This window comes from Peromyscus leucopus, chromosome 2, assembly GCF_004664715.2.
Source record: "Peromyscus leucopus breed LL Stock chromosome 2, UCI_PerLeu_2.1, whole genome shotgun sequence".
Classification (NCBI taxonomy): Eukaryota; Metazoa; Chordata; class Mammalia; order Rodentia; family Cricetidae; genus Peromyscus; species Peromyscus leucopus.
The window spans coordinates 54,167,986-54,184,367 of NC_051064.1; the positions used below are offsets into that span (position 1 = coordinate 54,167,986).

General features: G+C 41.2%; 1 protein-coding gene across 2 annotated transcripts in view; it reads left to right on the forward strand.

The window, feature by feature from the left end:
- The window catches only part of LOC114703215 (phospholipid-transporting ATPase FetA), a 103,991-nt gene that overhangs the window by 36,213 nt on the left and 51,396 nt on the right, over positions 1-16,382 (forward strand). For both annotated transcript variants that reach the window (XM_028883957.2, XM_037202549.1), the window contains exons 4-9: positions 7,099-7,154; positions 9,453-9,566; positions 10,540-10,638; positions 12,085-12,146; positions 15,652-15,724; positions 16,082-16,152. In XM_028883957.2, the coding sequence (XP_028739790.1) occupies positions 7,099-7,154; positions 9,453-9,566; positions 10,540-10,638; positions 12,085-12,146; positions 15,652-15,724; positions 16,082-16,152 (475 nt within the window). The remainder of the gene's footprint in view (positions 1-7,098; positions 7,155-9,452; positions 9,567-10,539; positions 10,639-12,084; positions 12,147-15,651; positions 15,725-16,081; positions 16,153-16,382) is intronic.

The window sequence follows — 16,382 nt, forward strand, 5'->3', positions numbered from 1 at the left end:
AATGTTTCTAATATATTAGGTTTCCATACTACTCTTCAAATAAACCTTAATTTTAGGTCTCTCTCCCCTTATTCTCTCCTTCATCTTCCTCTCTCCTTTTCCTCCCCATTTGGTCCTCTGATTCCAGCCCTTCTCTAATTCATCCATAACCATCTATTCTATTTCCCTTTCCTAATGAGATCTGTCTGTCCCCCCTAGTCCTTTACTCTATACATAACCTCTGTGGTTCTAGGGATTATAGTTTTTTCATTGACTTAACAGCTAATATTCACACATTATCAGATACATACCACAATTTGCTTTCTGAGTCTGCGATACCTCACTTGGGATGCTTTTTCCTAGTTCCATCTATTTATCTGCAAATTTTATAATATCATTTTAATGGCTGAGTAATAACTCCATTGTGTAAATGTGCCACAGTTTCTTTATCCATTCTTCTGCTGAGGGACATCTAGCTTGTTTCTAATTTCTGGCTATTATGAATAAAGTCATAATGAACATAGTTGAGCAAGTGTCTCTGTGGTAGGATGGAGCATGTAGGGTATAAGCTCGAGTGGTATAGCTAGATCTTGGGGTATATCAATTTGCGTATTCCCGAGGAACCACCACACTGATTTCCATAGTGGCAGTACAGGTTTGCACTCTCACCAGCAATGAATGGTGTTCCTTTACTCCGTATCCTCACCAGCATGAGTTGTCACTTATATTATTGATCTTAGCCATTTTGATGGGTGTAAGATGAATCTCAAAGTAGTTTTTTTTTTTTAAAATAATTTTTTTATTAAGAGATTTTCTATTCATTTTACATACCAACCACAGATTCCTCTGTCCTCCCTCCTCCTGCCCCGCAACCCACCCCCCATTCCCACCACCTCCAAGGCAAGGTCTATTGTCCTAGTGGCTAAGGTTGTTGAACATCTCTTCAAATGCTTCTTAGCCATTTGAGTTTCCTCTTTTGAGAATTCACTGTTTAGATCTGTACTCCATTTTTAAATTAGGTTATTGTTTTCTTGATATCTAATTTTTGAGTTTTTTAAATCAAAAATTTAGATATTAGTTCTCTGTCACATGTGTAGTTGGTAAAAGTATTTTCCCATTCTATCCAAATGATGGTACCCTTTGCCATGCCAAAGCGTCTCAGTTTCATGAGGTCCCACTTATTAATTGATCTTAGTGCCTATACTATCCACGTTCTTTTCTAAAAGTCTTTTCCTGTGGCAGTGCGTTCAAGACTATTCCCCACTTTCTCTTCTTTCAGGTTCAGTGTATCTGGTTTTTTTTTTTTTATGTTGAGGTCTTTGTCCATTTGGAGTTGAGTTTTGTGTAGCATAACTGCACAGATATGTATAAGAGCGACAAGTATGAATCTACTTGGATTCTTCCACATGCCAGCCATGTATCTGGTTTTTGATCAGCACCATTTGAGTTGAAGGTAGCTGACTATTATACCAGATAAATCTATTGGATTCTTCACGTGCAGCTAGTTTGACAGCACATTTGTTGAGGTGCTGATTTTACGATTAGTGTTCATAGGTGTGTAGATTTATGTCTGTTTTTTTTTTTTTTTTTTTTTTTTTTTTTTTTTTTTGTTTTTTTTTTTTTTTTTTGTGTGTGCCAATACCATGCTGTTTTTATTGCTATAGCTCTGTAATAAAATTCGAGGCCAGAGATTGTGATACTTCCAACAGTCTATTGTTATTATTATTACTTAAGATTGTTTTAGCTATCCTGGTTTTTTTATGTTTCCATATGAAGCTGAAAATTGTCCTTTCAAGATCTGTGAAGACTTGTGTTGGATTTTGATGGGGATTGCTTTGAATCTGTAGATTGCTTTTGGTAGGATGGCCATTTTTACTATATTAATCCTATCTATCCATGAGCATGGGAGATCTTTCCATCTTCTGATATCTTCTTCAATTTCTTTCTTCAATGACTTGAAGTTTTTATCATACAAGTCTTTCACTTGCTTGGTTACAGTTACCTCCAAAATATTTTGTATTATTTGAGGCTGTTGTGAAAGGTATTGTTTCCCTGATTTCTTTCTCAGTCCATTTGTCATTGTGTATATTTATTTTATGAATTAATTTTGTATCCATCTGCTTTGCTGATAGGGTTTATCAACTGTAGGAGTTTTCCAGTGAAAATTTTAGGGTCACTTATTTATATTACCATATTATCTGCAAATAAAGATACTTTGGCTTCTTCCTTTCCAATTTGTATCCCCTTGATCTCTTTTAGTTGTCTTATTGCTCTAGCTAAGACTCAAGTACTATATTGAATAGGTATGGAGAGAATGGACAGCCTTGTCTTGTTCCTGATTTTAGTGGAATCACTTTGAGTTTCTCCCCATTGTTTTTAAGCAGTCTCTGGGTTTGTTGTGTGCTGCCTTTATTATGTCGAGGTGTGTCCCTGGTATCCCTAATCTCTCCAGGATTTTTATTATGAAGGGGTATTGGATTTTGTCAAAGATGTTTTCTATATCTAATGAGACAATTATATGGTTTTTGTCTTTCAGTTTGTTTATATGGTGGATTACATTTATCGATTTACCTATGTTGGACCATCCCTGCATCTCTGGGATGAAGCCTACTTGATCATGGTGGATGATCTTTTTGATGTGTTCTTGGATTCAGTTTGTAAGCATTTTTGCATGTATGTTCACGAGGGCATTTTGGTCTGCAATTCTCTCTGTTGGGTCTCTATGTGGTTTGGGTATCAGGGTAACTATGGCATCATAATAATGAATTGGGCAATGTTACTTCTGTTTCTATTTTGTGGAATAATTGGGGAATATAGATTGACCTCAACTCTTCTTTGAAAGTTCAGTAGAATTCTGCACTAAGCCCATTTGACCCCAGGCTTTTTTCAGTTGGGTTTTTTTTTTTTTTTTTTTTTTTAGATTTTATTACTTTTTTATTACACTCATAAGGCAACATACCCAGAGATACACAGTATGAAATTATACAACTAGTTGGAGGTAGAATTGGAATCTTAAACTTGTCTAAGACTAGAACCAGAGCTTTCAACTTGACATGTAAGGGGAAAGTGATGCATTATGGGAAAGCAGGCAGAACAGTGCAAAGACTCATTTAGACGCTATTAGAAAACTGTGAAATCCTTTGCAGGCTTGTATGTTAATAATAAAGGGAATATGATTCTTACAGGTGTTAAGAGTCAGTGTGACAGGGAAATGATGAAAATATAGGCACAATATATTAATGGTTTCAGGAATAAGAACAGGGGTTGCATTTTGCATGGGAGGATCAGGAAACTATGGGAAAGAGAGAACTGTTTGCTAGGCTGGGTTTTATTTAGATTCAAACTGTATTCATTAGATTTTGTCAGCCTGACACAAGCTGGAAAGAGGAAATCTCAATTGGGAAATTCCTCTCTTAGATTGAGCTGTAGGCATGTTTGTGGGGCACTTGCTTTCTTGATTAATGATTGGTATGGGAAGGCACAGCCCATTTTGGGTGGTGATACACCTGAGGCTCCGGTCCTGCGATGCAGAAGAACACAGGCTGAGGAAGCACAAGGAGCAAGCCAGTGAGCAGCACTCCTGCGAGGTCTTTGTTCACTTTCTTTGGAGGCCACCTGGAGTACTTGCTGAGACAGAACCTCAGCTGTCCAGAGGCAATTTAATTCACAAATGACCATTCTTCTTCTCATTGCCATCTCACTTCCCTTGCTATAACTGTTTTAGATCACCCCCACCCATTAGACAGCAGATGCTTCATCACTTATGTCAATGTTTATGTCTCCCTTTGGTCTCAGCTGCTGGGATAAAACACTGATGAAAACCAACTTGGAGGAAGAGTTTGTTTGGCTGACAAGTCTGGGTCATAGTTCATCATACAGGGAGGTCAAGGCAGGAGCAGAAGCGTGAACCCAAAGAAAGTGAAGCAAAGACCTTGGAGGAGTGCTGCTTACTGGCTTGCTCCTTGTGCTTCCTCAGTTGGGAAACTTTTAATGACTACTTCTATTTCACTAAGGCTTATAGGTCTGTTTAAATTGCTTATCTGATCTTGATTTAACTTTGGTAAGTGTATGTATCAAGAAAATTATCCATTTCTTTTATATTTTCCAATGTGGTGGAGTACAGGTTTTTAAAGTGTGCCTTTATAATACTCTGGATTTCCTCAGTGCTGATTGTTATGCCCCCTGTATTGGTGAAATTATTAAGGCCACTCCACGTAGTTAAAAGGAAGATTTATTTAGTGGGTGACTTACAAATGAAGGAATAGGTAGATTGTGGGGGTCTGGGGAAGGTGTATTGCAGTCCAGCGGTGTTCTCTGGAGCTCTGCTCAGTCAACCTCCACCATCTAGGGTCCAGGAACAAAGAGAAAGATCTCCCATCCAGGTCTCGGGTCTCCAGACGCCTCCCTTGGCCCCGCCTCATAGGTGTGACAGTTGCCAGAGTCTCAATGGGGGTTGGAACTTCCAGATCCAAGCTGGAATGGCTACCCACTACACCCATGTTCATTCTAATTTTTTTATTTGATATTCTCTCTCTGCCTTTTAGTTAATTTGGATAAAGGTTTGTTAATCTTACTGATTTTCTCATAAGACCAATTCTTTGTTTCATTGATTCTTTGTATTGTTTTTGTTTCTAGTTTATTGATTTCAGCCCTGAGTTTTATGTTTGCCCCTTTTATTTGTACAGCAGAACTTCTTCATTAGAACATTTTCTAGACTCTTCTTACCTAAGATGATTTCCAATCTTTTCTAATTCTAATCTCCCATGCATAGACCACATCCTGTCATTCTTGTTTCATGTAGGAATAATCAAATAGTAGTAATATTTGAATTAACAATAGGGAACACTTAGTTCTTTTAGTTTTTTCTTATATTATTTACAAGTTCTAAAGGAGTTTAAATTAATCTTTATTTGCTTTTGGGAGGAGAAAGGGTTTGGGATAGGTCTCCCATACTGGTCTCAAACTTATATTCTCCTTGTCTCAACTTGCCAAGTGTTGGGATTATAGGCATGCACATGGCCCCAAAGGAGTACTTGAGAAAGCCTGTCAAACTTTTGCTAAGTTAAAAAAGAGTAAAATAAAATCTAATAAGAAATATGAAATTCAGCAAAAATATTAGAACTTCATCAAATGTAAAATGATAATAAAAATAAAGGGAGTGGCTATGCTGGTAGGTGGGATATGGTTGGATGGATAAATGACAAGTATAATGGGAAAGATGGATTTTATACACCACTACCAAATAAACTATGGACATCACCTATGCAGTGAGTAGATAATCTTAGCAGTACTGCCTGGTGTTCTACCTCAGCCAGGTAGCTGTTAGAACCCATAAGAAGGTTCTAACGTGAAGAACTCAGGCCATGACTGAAGGAGCTCTGAACCCCGGATGTGACTGCATTATCTGGGTCATACATGTTCCACCACCTTGGAAAACCTAGGCTACAGTGGTTAGCAGAAGCTCTTGCAAATAAGCCACTAGCCATCAAAACAAGGTATGAGAAAACATCATTTCAGTCCCATTCCTGTGAGTCTACAGCTTCTCTATCTTTATGCAGCTTGTAATACTCCTAGGAATCAATAATTATGGTCATCACAAAATGAATGTAATAGATACATGACTCCCCTAGAACAAACTATAATCTGTATAGCTGGCTATATACCCAGCCTTGTTTAGGCATCTTTGGTAAGATTGTGCACACGCGCGTGCGCACACACACACACACACACACACACACACACACACACACTTACTTCTGGGTTAGGGGCATGGAAAATATATAGTTTAAGATTAAAGTTATACATTAGCTTAGGTTGAAAAGCTGATTGCATTGGAAATCCAAGGCAAGGTGAGGTTTACGTTGTTCTCCTAAAGGAGGTTAAACTTAAGCTGAATACACAGTAGGACAGCAGATTGAATGCATAGTCTTAAATAATCTAAAGATGCATTATTAACTTGATTACAAGGTCTAGAAAAACTTCCCCCGTGTGGCACGCTTTAATCCAGCACTCAGAGCAGAGCAGCGATCTTGATTCGAGCAGCCTGGCTACAAGTGATCCTAGAAAGCGCAAAGTAACAGAGAAACCCTGTCTCGAAAAAAAAAAAAAAAAAAAAAAAAAAAAAAACTTCCCTCTACATACATATACACACAGTATAGATAGATAGATGATGGATGGATAGACAGACAGATAGACAATTGCAGACATTTTCCCTCCAGTAATACTTGTGCATCCTGCTTCATCTATTCTTTACACCCCCAAACCCTGTATGCTTACGTGTATCTCTGCACTTGGATATTTGTTTTTCTCACTAGGATTAGGAGTCTGAAGATGGCCAGGGAGGGTACTTGCTTCATCCGACAACACTAAGACATAAAGAGGGTCTCCTTACCCCTGCCAAAAATTCAAATGCTGTTGAGTTAAGGAAGAATTAAAGACTGAAGAAATGCTTCCTTAGGACATAAGTCTCTAGTGGGTAGATAGCAACAGCTATGTATTATATCTATACATACTCTTCACATACATGGGCTCCAAATCCATAGGTTCAACCGTGACTGAAAATATTTGAAACAAAAATTGCATCTGTACTAAATATTTAAGGAATTTTTTTCTTGTCATGATTCCTTAAATACTATAGTTTAATGGGTATTTAAATGGCATTTAAATTCATTTGAGTATTATGTTTAGTTTGGAGAAGATGTGAAATTTGAAGGAGGGTTACATGGATTACATGAAAACACTACATTATGTTCTCTAAGAATTTCATGAATTAGGTATCCATAGAGACCTGAAACCAAACCCCACAGATACAGAGGGACAGCTCTGTGTGTGTGTGTGTGTGTGTGTGTGTGTGTGTGTGTGTGTGTGTATGTATATATGTATATATATATATATATTCATCTTAACAGATTCACTATTTATTATAGTTTGTAACTCATCCAGTTTTCATATGAGTGAGTCTGCTAACTACAAGCACCTGGCAAAATCATCATATGAAAACTGGAGTAGTCTTAAAACAGATATCCCCAGCAAGAAGGTGTGAGGAGCTAGGGAAGTCTTCACATCTCAGGCTAACCGAGAGGGATGTGGGTCTCACCATTTCTCTCCTTCTCCTTTCAGAAGAAAGAATTTTGCAGGCCAACAATAGAGAATTCAACTCTCTTTTTGACTATCCGGTAAGTCTCCTGCCTGCCACTATTTCAGAAGTGGGTAGGTGGGTAGTGTTCTGAACATTCTCCTTTTGAGGGGAAGGAAGACTTTGTTATTGATGCAGAAGCGACAGCCTAAATGCCAGCTTAAGCCCCTCTGTCATACAAGGTGCAATGAAAGCCCAGAAGGCAAAATTAACCCAGTCCTTCACTCGGGAGAACATGTCTGGGATTCTGTATTATGTGTAACGCCCAGAAAAGAAGTCTTCTGGCTTTCGTACAAATGCTCCCACAGATCTCCTGTGTCGCCTAGACTTCCATGACAGCACACGCTCGCCGGCTCCATTTGCTCCATTGAGGTGCTGTTTCCCATTTTACTGATGAACCTTAACCTGTGCAGCCGGCCTCTGTGCGTGAACATTCACAGTGTCTCCAGTATTTTCCTATGGTAAATGGTACTAGGTGAACTTCATTATGTGTATCAGTGGGCACGTCTGTGTGTGTAAATGTTACGAGCTTTCTGGAAGTGAATTGCCTAGGCCTAAAGGGACACACATTTAAAAAAAAAAAACAAAAATGGTGACACATTTTTGCAGCCAGCTCTTAGATGAAAAAAACGACATTTCTTTCTCATATATATATATATATATATATATATATATATATATATATATATATAATTTTACAATACCATTCAGTTCTACATATCAGCCATGGGTTCCCCTACTCTCCCCCCTCCCACCCCCTCCCTTACCCCCAGCCTACCCTCCATTCCCACCTCCTCCAGGACAAGTCCTCCCCCGAGGACTGCGATCAACCTGGTAGACTCAGTCCAGGGAGGTCCAGTCCCTTCCTCCCAGACTGAGCCAAGTGTCCCTGCATAAGCTCCAGGAAAAAAAAACGACATTTCTTACCCATACTTTCTGATTTTTTAGTGAAATCAATCATCTTTTTTGTTAATTAGCCTTTTGTATTTTTTAAAACTACCTACTAATGATTTGCCCGATTTCCTATTTGATTTTTCATTTTTCACTCATTTATTTATGAAGTAATTCATAACATAGCAAACATTTTATAAAATCGTGCTTCAGCTTCCATCTTTGTTCACATCTGCTCCCTTATAGGTTAGTTTCTCATATACTCATTGGTGCCTTCATACAGAAAGGAAATATGGGCCGGGCGGTGGTGGCACGTGCCTTTAATCCCAGCGCTCGGGAGGCAGAGGCAGGCGGATCTCTGTGAGTTCAAGGCCAGCCTGGTCTACAGAGCAAGATCCAGGACAGGCACCAAAACTACAGAGAAACCCTGTTTGAAAAAACAAAAAGAAAAAAGAAAGAAAGGAAGGAAGGAAAGAAGGAAGGAAGAAAGAAAGAAAGAAAATATGAGTGTCCATAAGGAAATATGAGCATATTTTCCTTTTTCTATATTTTTACATTATCTGGATCTTAATATTTTTCAGAGTCCTAATTTCATAATAGCTTTCTACTTTTTCTCTTTTCAGTTATATAGGATGTCCTCTTCAGATCTAGCTTTAAACGACCCTTTGGGTAATCTCCAGCCTTAGTCACAAACAGTGCTTTGCCTTCCTTGGTTTGGCTTGGCTTCTGAAAGAAGGCCGGCCTTGAACTCAGAATCCGTCTCTCTCAGACCCCCCAAGTGCTAGAATTACAGGCATATAACACCACTTCAAAGAGTGTCTTACATGTTGTTTCCTGCATCTATAGCCACACACACACACACACACACACACACACACACACACACACAACCATGTGTACATATAACTCTCAGTATATGAAGACTACATAACCATATGTATTTTTTGGTTCCTGCAGGATATTAATTTATGACTTCTGAGTTAGAGGTTCTGGATGATAACCATGGTACAGTGTGGCAGTGGGAGGCACTTTCCCTTTCTCTGTTCAGAAAACAAAGTAGTGAGATAGAGGAGAACTAGCTCTGGATATCATACAGACCTAAATGTGACTACAGCGCGCCTTACTCACCTTGAAGCGCTATACAGTTGTTTAATGTCTCTGATCTGTAGTTCATTCATCTATAAAAGGGATGTGGTAACATTCACCTTATATGATGGATATGAATTTCAATACAGTTATACAAATGTTAGTTCTCTTTCTCCATAACTGTGACCCTGTCTCATTCACCTCTGTATTCATAGTTCCTGCCACAGGTTTAATATATAGCTACGTTCAACAATTATATTCTGAGTATTGAGGGAACAAACAGACCAGTTTTGAGCTAGCTTCCTGGTTCTTCCACTTATGTTTGCTTTTTGTTGTTATTGTTTTTGTATTTTACCTATAGGACAATACCATCAAGACCTCAAAATACAATTTGTTTAACTTCCTGCCCATGAACCTGTTTGAACAGTTCCAGAGACTTGCAAATGCTTATTTCCTTATTTTGCTGTTCTTACAGGTATGGCCTGCTAAGGCATTTTCCAGTGTTTTCTTATCTTCTCTGGGGTCAGGTCATGTGATCAGTACCTAGACTGGAAGATATGCTCTTATTTGACATTGACAGATGGATGGCTGGGGCCTGTGACCAGTTCCCTAGCACAGCAGAGGTCAGGGTTATCCGTGTGAAGCAAGCCTCTGTATGAAGGAGACAAAAGGAAGGAGTCCTATGGGGCGGGAGTTCCTTCGGTGTGACTGTACAGCCGCAGTTCAGCTTGACCATGAGAAAGCAGATTCTTCACCCCAGCTCTAACTACAATCCTATTCCGCTGTGATAGGAGTTGACACATACCAAGGGAAAAGAATGTTATAGAATACAAGAGAGCCAGCACAGGGGAGGGATCTATGTAGGGTGGCCTCATATTGAGAGAAGGGGACAGATTGTCTCCCCCTCCCTTGTCCTGAAAATGTGGGAGAATACATGGTCTTCCCATGCCCAGTGTTTTCAAATCATTTTAGTTTTATGTATGTGTGCTTACATGCACGTTTCTGTACCATATGCATGCCTGGTACATGCAGAAGAGGACATCAGAACCCCTAGAATTGGAATTGAAGATGGTTGATGCTGGGAATTGAACCTGGATCCTCTGGAAGAGCATCCAGTGCTTTTGACCATGGAGCCATCTCTCTATCCTTGCCATATAAACTGTAAACACTCTACCTTCCGATACCTTTCATTATTGGGGAGGAAATGACTCTTTCCCATTAGGCAGAGACATTCACAACATGTAAGTGGCAACTTACAGCCTTTTTGGGAAATGTTTACTTGAATTTAGCAATGCAGGGAGGTTATAACAAGTGAAGAGTAACTATAACCTTTTGGTTTATAATAATAAACCCAGAGAGGTAAAAATGATGGTGAGGGCAAGAAATTTGGGGAAGTGTGTTATTCTTTAGGATTCCCGACCTAAGACCTCTCTATTTCCTTCTCAAAGTTGATTCCTCAGATCTCTTCCCTGGCGTGGTACACTACCGTGATACCCCTGATCGTGGTGCTCTCCATAACCGGCGTGAAGGACGCCATCGATGATGTGGTGAAGTAGCTTCCGGGGCTTCCCACACTATACCTAGTAATCGGGCTGTGGGCAAGAAGACTTCCAGAGCTACCTTGAAATGCTAAACAGAGAGATGTTTCTCATACTTGTTCCCCTATCTATCCCAGAGGTTATATCATGTCCACAAGCCCATGACTCTGCTTGGTCCCTGCTTGGCCAGAAAGGGGCTTTTTTCCTGCTCCACCACTGTTAGCCCTTCCTCCAGACTTTCTTCCCTCTCTTCTCAGTAACCCAGCCCTTAGCTTCTCTGGCTCTGCAGGCACCTTTCTTCATCTGACTCTCCTCCCACTTCACACTCCTTCCCCTTCCCCTCTGTCCTCTGTTCCTTCCTTTTCCTGTCCCTTCTTTCTTCTCTCCCTCCACATTCCCCTTCTCTCCAGCGTTCTTTATTTCCCTTCCAAATGCTACTTCTGTGTGGCATGCACAGCTAGGAGCCCTGTGACGTTATCAAAGACCCACTCTTTTCCTGGCCTTGGAAAGAGAAACTGGCCTGCCACAGCCAGTGCTAATTGGAAGGGGTCGGCCTGGATCTGGAACCTGCAGGTGGGGTTTGGGAAGCCAGCCTTGCAGTGTCTTCAAAGAGGCCTGATTTTGTCAAGACACGTTATGGACCAGAGTTTAAGAGTATGACATTTCCTACTCTTTTTAACTCTGTAAAATATAGGCTTAGCACATGTAGTGGTTTAAATTTCAGTCACAACCCAGACAAACAAACTGTGCTGTATAAACGCATTTTAGCTCAGAACCACATACATCCCTGGTACCGTCTCCTTCTAGTGAGAACTGAAAACTCAACTTGCCAACATAAGGCAACCCAGCCATTTCTGGTTCAGAACTCGGTCTCTTTAGATTAAATGTTGGGAGAACCTCGAAGCATGGAAAACTGAGTATTCTGCCCGCCTTGCCCCTTCCCAGTCCTGGAAGAGCCCCACTTGAAGGGGGTGGTTCTTGTGAATCCTGTCACTGGGGCATGTGCTGTATGTGTTCTCTCGCTGCCTCTGAATATCGGCCCTTCTCTCGGCACATCCGCTGAAGTGCTTCTGTGTGTCCCAGGTTCTTTGTACAGAAAGAACTCCCCAGTGCTGTCCGCCTGCATCCTGTCCTCTTAGCTCTTGACCGAGTCATCTGTTTTCAAGCTCCAGGCTCTAGGGCACACACACACACACACACACACACACACACACACACACACACACACACTTTTAGCACAAAGACTGTGTCTCTTTCGTTCCCTAGTTCTTTTTATACCTTCCTTCCAAGCCTCCATTGAAAATTAGCCTCTTAGCCCGGTTTTAATGGGGGGGGGGTTGGGATATGGAAGGGGGATCACAAACAAGAACTGTAGTGAGCACTATTTTAAACTTTTAAATTGTACATGCTGTTTTCCATGTGTCTATTTCCTGAACATTTTCTGTGTGATTTTAGAAAAGACACCAAAGTGACAAGCAAGTCAACAACCGCTCCGTTTTGGTGCTGGTGGACGGCAGGTATGTCCCTTAGGAAAAAAAAAAAAGATTGGTGAACAGCAGGTATGTCCGCTTAGGAAAGCCAGGGTAGGTAGGAACAGTCCTGAAAGTTGATTGCTGGTGAACGGCAGGTATGTCCCTTAGGAAAGCCAGGGTAGGTAGGAACAGTCCTAAAGTTTGATTGCTGGTGAACGGCAGGTATGTCCCTTAGGAAAGCCAGGGTAGGTAGGAACCGTCCTGAAATTTGATGAGGTCGGTACTTTAAAAAGATAATTCAGGACAGTGAAAAGAGCCTCCTGTTAAACTTAAAAAGAATCTGTTTCTGTTTAATTGAAATCTTTCTTTTTGGGGTGCTGGGGCTCAAATCCAAGGCCTCATGTATGCTAGGAACATGTTCTAAGAATTTGCCTGCAGATATGCTCTAGCATTCCCAGAACTTGCTGTATTAACTGAGATCTCTCTGGACTTCTTTCCTATAAAATGGAAATAATATTCTCTGTCTTAGAATATGCCTGAGAAAATAAAAATGAAATAATATATCCAAGCAATTGACACATTATAGCATGAAATTAATATGCCAGTGATTATGGTCAGAGTGGGTAGCCTCTAGACTTTGGCCTTTAGGACATGAAGGATTCTGGTATGGTTCACTGGCTAGTCTACTGTGGCCTTTTGTCCAGCGTGCCATTTGTCGACCAAAGCTAGCGCTTGGGCTGACTCTGTGGCTGTGCTATGGCGGACATGTTCCTACACAAGGCAAAATGTGAAAGCCATTCTAAGAGGTATGGCAAGCTAATAGAGTCACCTCTGACAGAGCGATTAAGGGACACCTTCCAGGGGAGGTTCAAAGAGTGGGAAGGATTGAAGAAGTTGGAAGTGTGTGGAAGAAGAGTGATCAGTGTGAGCGGAAACATGATGAGGGAAAACGCAGACCTGACAGAGTCAAGATTACAGCCCAGCCTCTGTCACAGTGGCCTTGCCGATACTAAACACCTGCTGTTTTTATCAGGTCATCCAGTTATCCATGCTTTGGGACATCTAACCCCTCTGTGACTCTTAACCAGAGTGGACTGCTTCCTCGAGTGTTTTAAATGGCTGAAAATTCTGGAGATACCAAATTGGTGGTTCACTGTTGAAAAGGGAAAGGACAGCAGTTTTAAAAAGACAGAACTGGGTGTATTGGAAACTGACCAAATACATTTAGTCAGATGAACTCCCTCGGATAGCTCAAATACTTAGGTTGTACAAGATTTTTGGAGAGGAATTTGTCAGAGAGTTAGTTTAAGAGTTCCCCAGAGGCCCTGGCTAAACTTTGTGAGCAGTCGTTGTCCACTTAGTTTAATACATACAGGGAAGCTCATACAAAATGGCTGCTTTCTAGAAAGCAACTAGAAGGAAAGCTAGAAGAGGTGTGTCTGTGGCCAGGACTCCAGAGACAACCGCTGTTAGCAAGTTGCGACTTTTGTTTTGGTGGTTTGGGGATTTTTTTGTTTTTGTTTTTCAGACAGGGGTTCACTCTATAGTCAGGCTGTTCTAGAATCCACTCGGTAACCCAAACTAGGCTCCATCCCATGGTAGTCCTCCTGCCACAGCCTCCACACCCTGCTCTTTGGCCACCACCTAGCAACCCCCAGCCCTCCAGATCAAGTTGTATGAGCTGACTTAACAGTGAGCAGCTTGTTATTTAGGCTGCCTTTTCACGAATGGTGCTGTCCTTTGAAGATCTTGGCTTTAGGAGAAGCTCTGAGTTCAGTCCGTGGCCTCTCAAGATCCTAAGTCTGTTCTTGTCACAATAGAGGGAGAAACTGAAACTCAGAGGAAGGGTTATTAAAATGGACAGTCCCTCGCCTGTCCAGAGTGAGAGCAGCGTCAGAGCATGCCTCCTGTTCTGGTTTCACCCTTCTGTTGCCTGGCTCTTTTCCTTCAAGGGCAGTCTTGCTTTGGAAAGAGTACTGGCTTTGTGGTACCCAGTGTTTCTAAGTGTTTGCAGTATGAAAAGGACAGGATGTTTACGAACTCTGCGAGGTACCGTTCAGCGGGACTGTCTTCCTCTCTACCTAATCTGGCCTCCGTTTTTATTATAATATCCAGGAATACATTTGTAATAGTTTGACAGCTCCTTATACAATAAAATAACAGCTTTTCAGGTCTCCAGGAGAAGGTAGAATCTTATAACCCGGCTTTTTCTTTATTTCTCTTTGGTGAAAATCCTGCCTAGAGAACCCTTGAGAGTAAATGTCAAACTAAGATAAATTTTTAAAAATTCTCAGATGTCTTTTCCACAGCTTATTTCTACTCTTCAGTTCTACCAGAAAAATCCCTAAAACAAAGAGTAAATTTATAGTAAATGATTTTTAAATAAAATAAACATGGCATTTTCTGGAAAGAAGTGGTCTTTGCAGAAAAAGTGTTCTGGGAAAAGTTATGTCTTCGTGTATCTAGTAAAGTACTGCATGTGACAAGCCTGCATTGAAAAATGAAATGGAGGATGGATGTGCCCTCTCTTTCCTGCTCTTTGGGTACTTGGCATAATAGAATTGTTCAAAGGGCTGGCCATGTTTCCAAATGCATGCGCCCATGGGAGCGTGTGTGCATATATCTGTGTCCTTTATCAGAGAGAAAGTGACTATGAGTGCTGTTGGAAAACTGGAGCACAAAAGAGGGGAAAAGGGAAGAGAGCCAGTGTTGTTGAATCTGCTCGTACTGCCATTCCTTTGATAGGAAATGAGGATTTGAAGGGTCAACGGTAACCCAGTGAGAGAACAAAACGAAATTAGCAAAGCCACATGATAGAATACACTTTAGCTTTTTAATAAAAGAATGAGCCACATCTATAGATGTCCTCTAAGTTGTGTTATTAAATGAAAAATGAAGAAAGTAAGGTACCTGCTGTTTAACATTATTTTTTGAGACAAAGTCTCACTGTGTAAACCCTGGCTGGCCTGGAACTCACTATATAGAACAGCCTGGCCTTGAACTCACCCAAATTCTCCTGCCTCTGCCTCGCAGATACTGGGATTAAAAACCTTACTGTGTGGCTTTGAAGTATATGTGTTATAGAAGATTCTATGAGTTGATATTTTCTAGGAAAGGTTTTTGTTGTTGTTTTGTTTTTGTTTTTCTGTTTGTTTGTTTTTTGTTCTTCAAGACAGGATTTTTCTGTGTGTAGCCTTGGCCGGCCTCGAACCTGCTTTGTAGACCAGGCTGACCTCAAACTCACAGAGATCTGCCTGCCTCTGCCTCCTGAGTGCTGGGATTAAAGATGTGCGCCACCACCACCTGGCTTCTAGGAAAGTTTTTAAAATATAATGGCTGCCTTTGAAGAAGAAAGCTAATTGCTGGGGAAAGAGATATGTCAAAAGAAACAGAGCTTGCTCTTGACTGCCCAAATGAATGTGGCCCTCCTGAGATGTGTCTTCATTCATCTTGGCCTTTCCTGTTTCTTTTTGCTTTGTTTTGTCTAGTTGTCAAAACAGAATGTTGGGGAAACTCTCAGAGCAGAAAGTCAAGGCCCATTTTCTTACAGGGTTGAGGAGGACAAATGGATGAATGTTCAAGTGGGAGACATAATAAAACTAGAAAACGATCACCCTGTCACAGTGAGTAACTCCTCTGGCCCTGCCTTCCTTTCTCTCCTTGAGTTGAGGTCGGGAGCCCTGGAGCTTGTTTGCCTCCACCCCTCTTGACAGCCTTCGGGGCCTCACTTTGCCCTGGTGTCACGGGCTCCTCCGGCAGGAAGCTCGTTCTTGTCTATCTCCTGTCACGGCTTTAGGTAAAATGAAGCAACTTGGAGAGATGTGTGTGGTACCAGTGATGGGTCACGGATAATGAGAGTAGCCAAGAGTCTGCCAAGTTCTTAGAGTGGACATCTGTCCCGGAGGGAGGGGCTGCTCTCCATCCCACTGTAGGCCAGGGGCCAGCCTTGGGTTCCTCTTCTCTGGCTTTTCTGATTACAGGCAGACATACTGTTACTCTCCAGCAGTGAGCCCTGCGGCCTGACATACATTGAAACAGCGGACCTGGATGGGTAAGTGTTTTCTCCTGATACTGCAGTAAGAAAACCCAGCCACTTAGAGGGCAAGCATGATGCAGTGAGCTAGTTTTATATCCAGGTGATAATAGTGGTTTAGGTGCCAGAAGACTAAAGAGACCCAAGTGAGAAAAGACAATAAGCCACCGCCTCGGAACCCTCAGGTCTAAGTCTGAGCTTGGGCAGCAATAACAAGCATCCGTCAGGCACAGGATTGGAAAAATGAG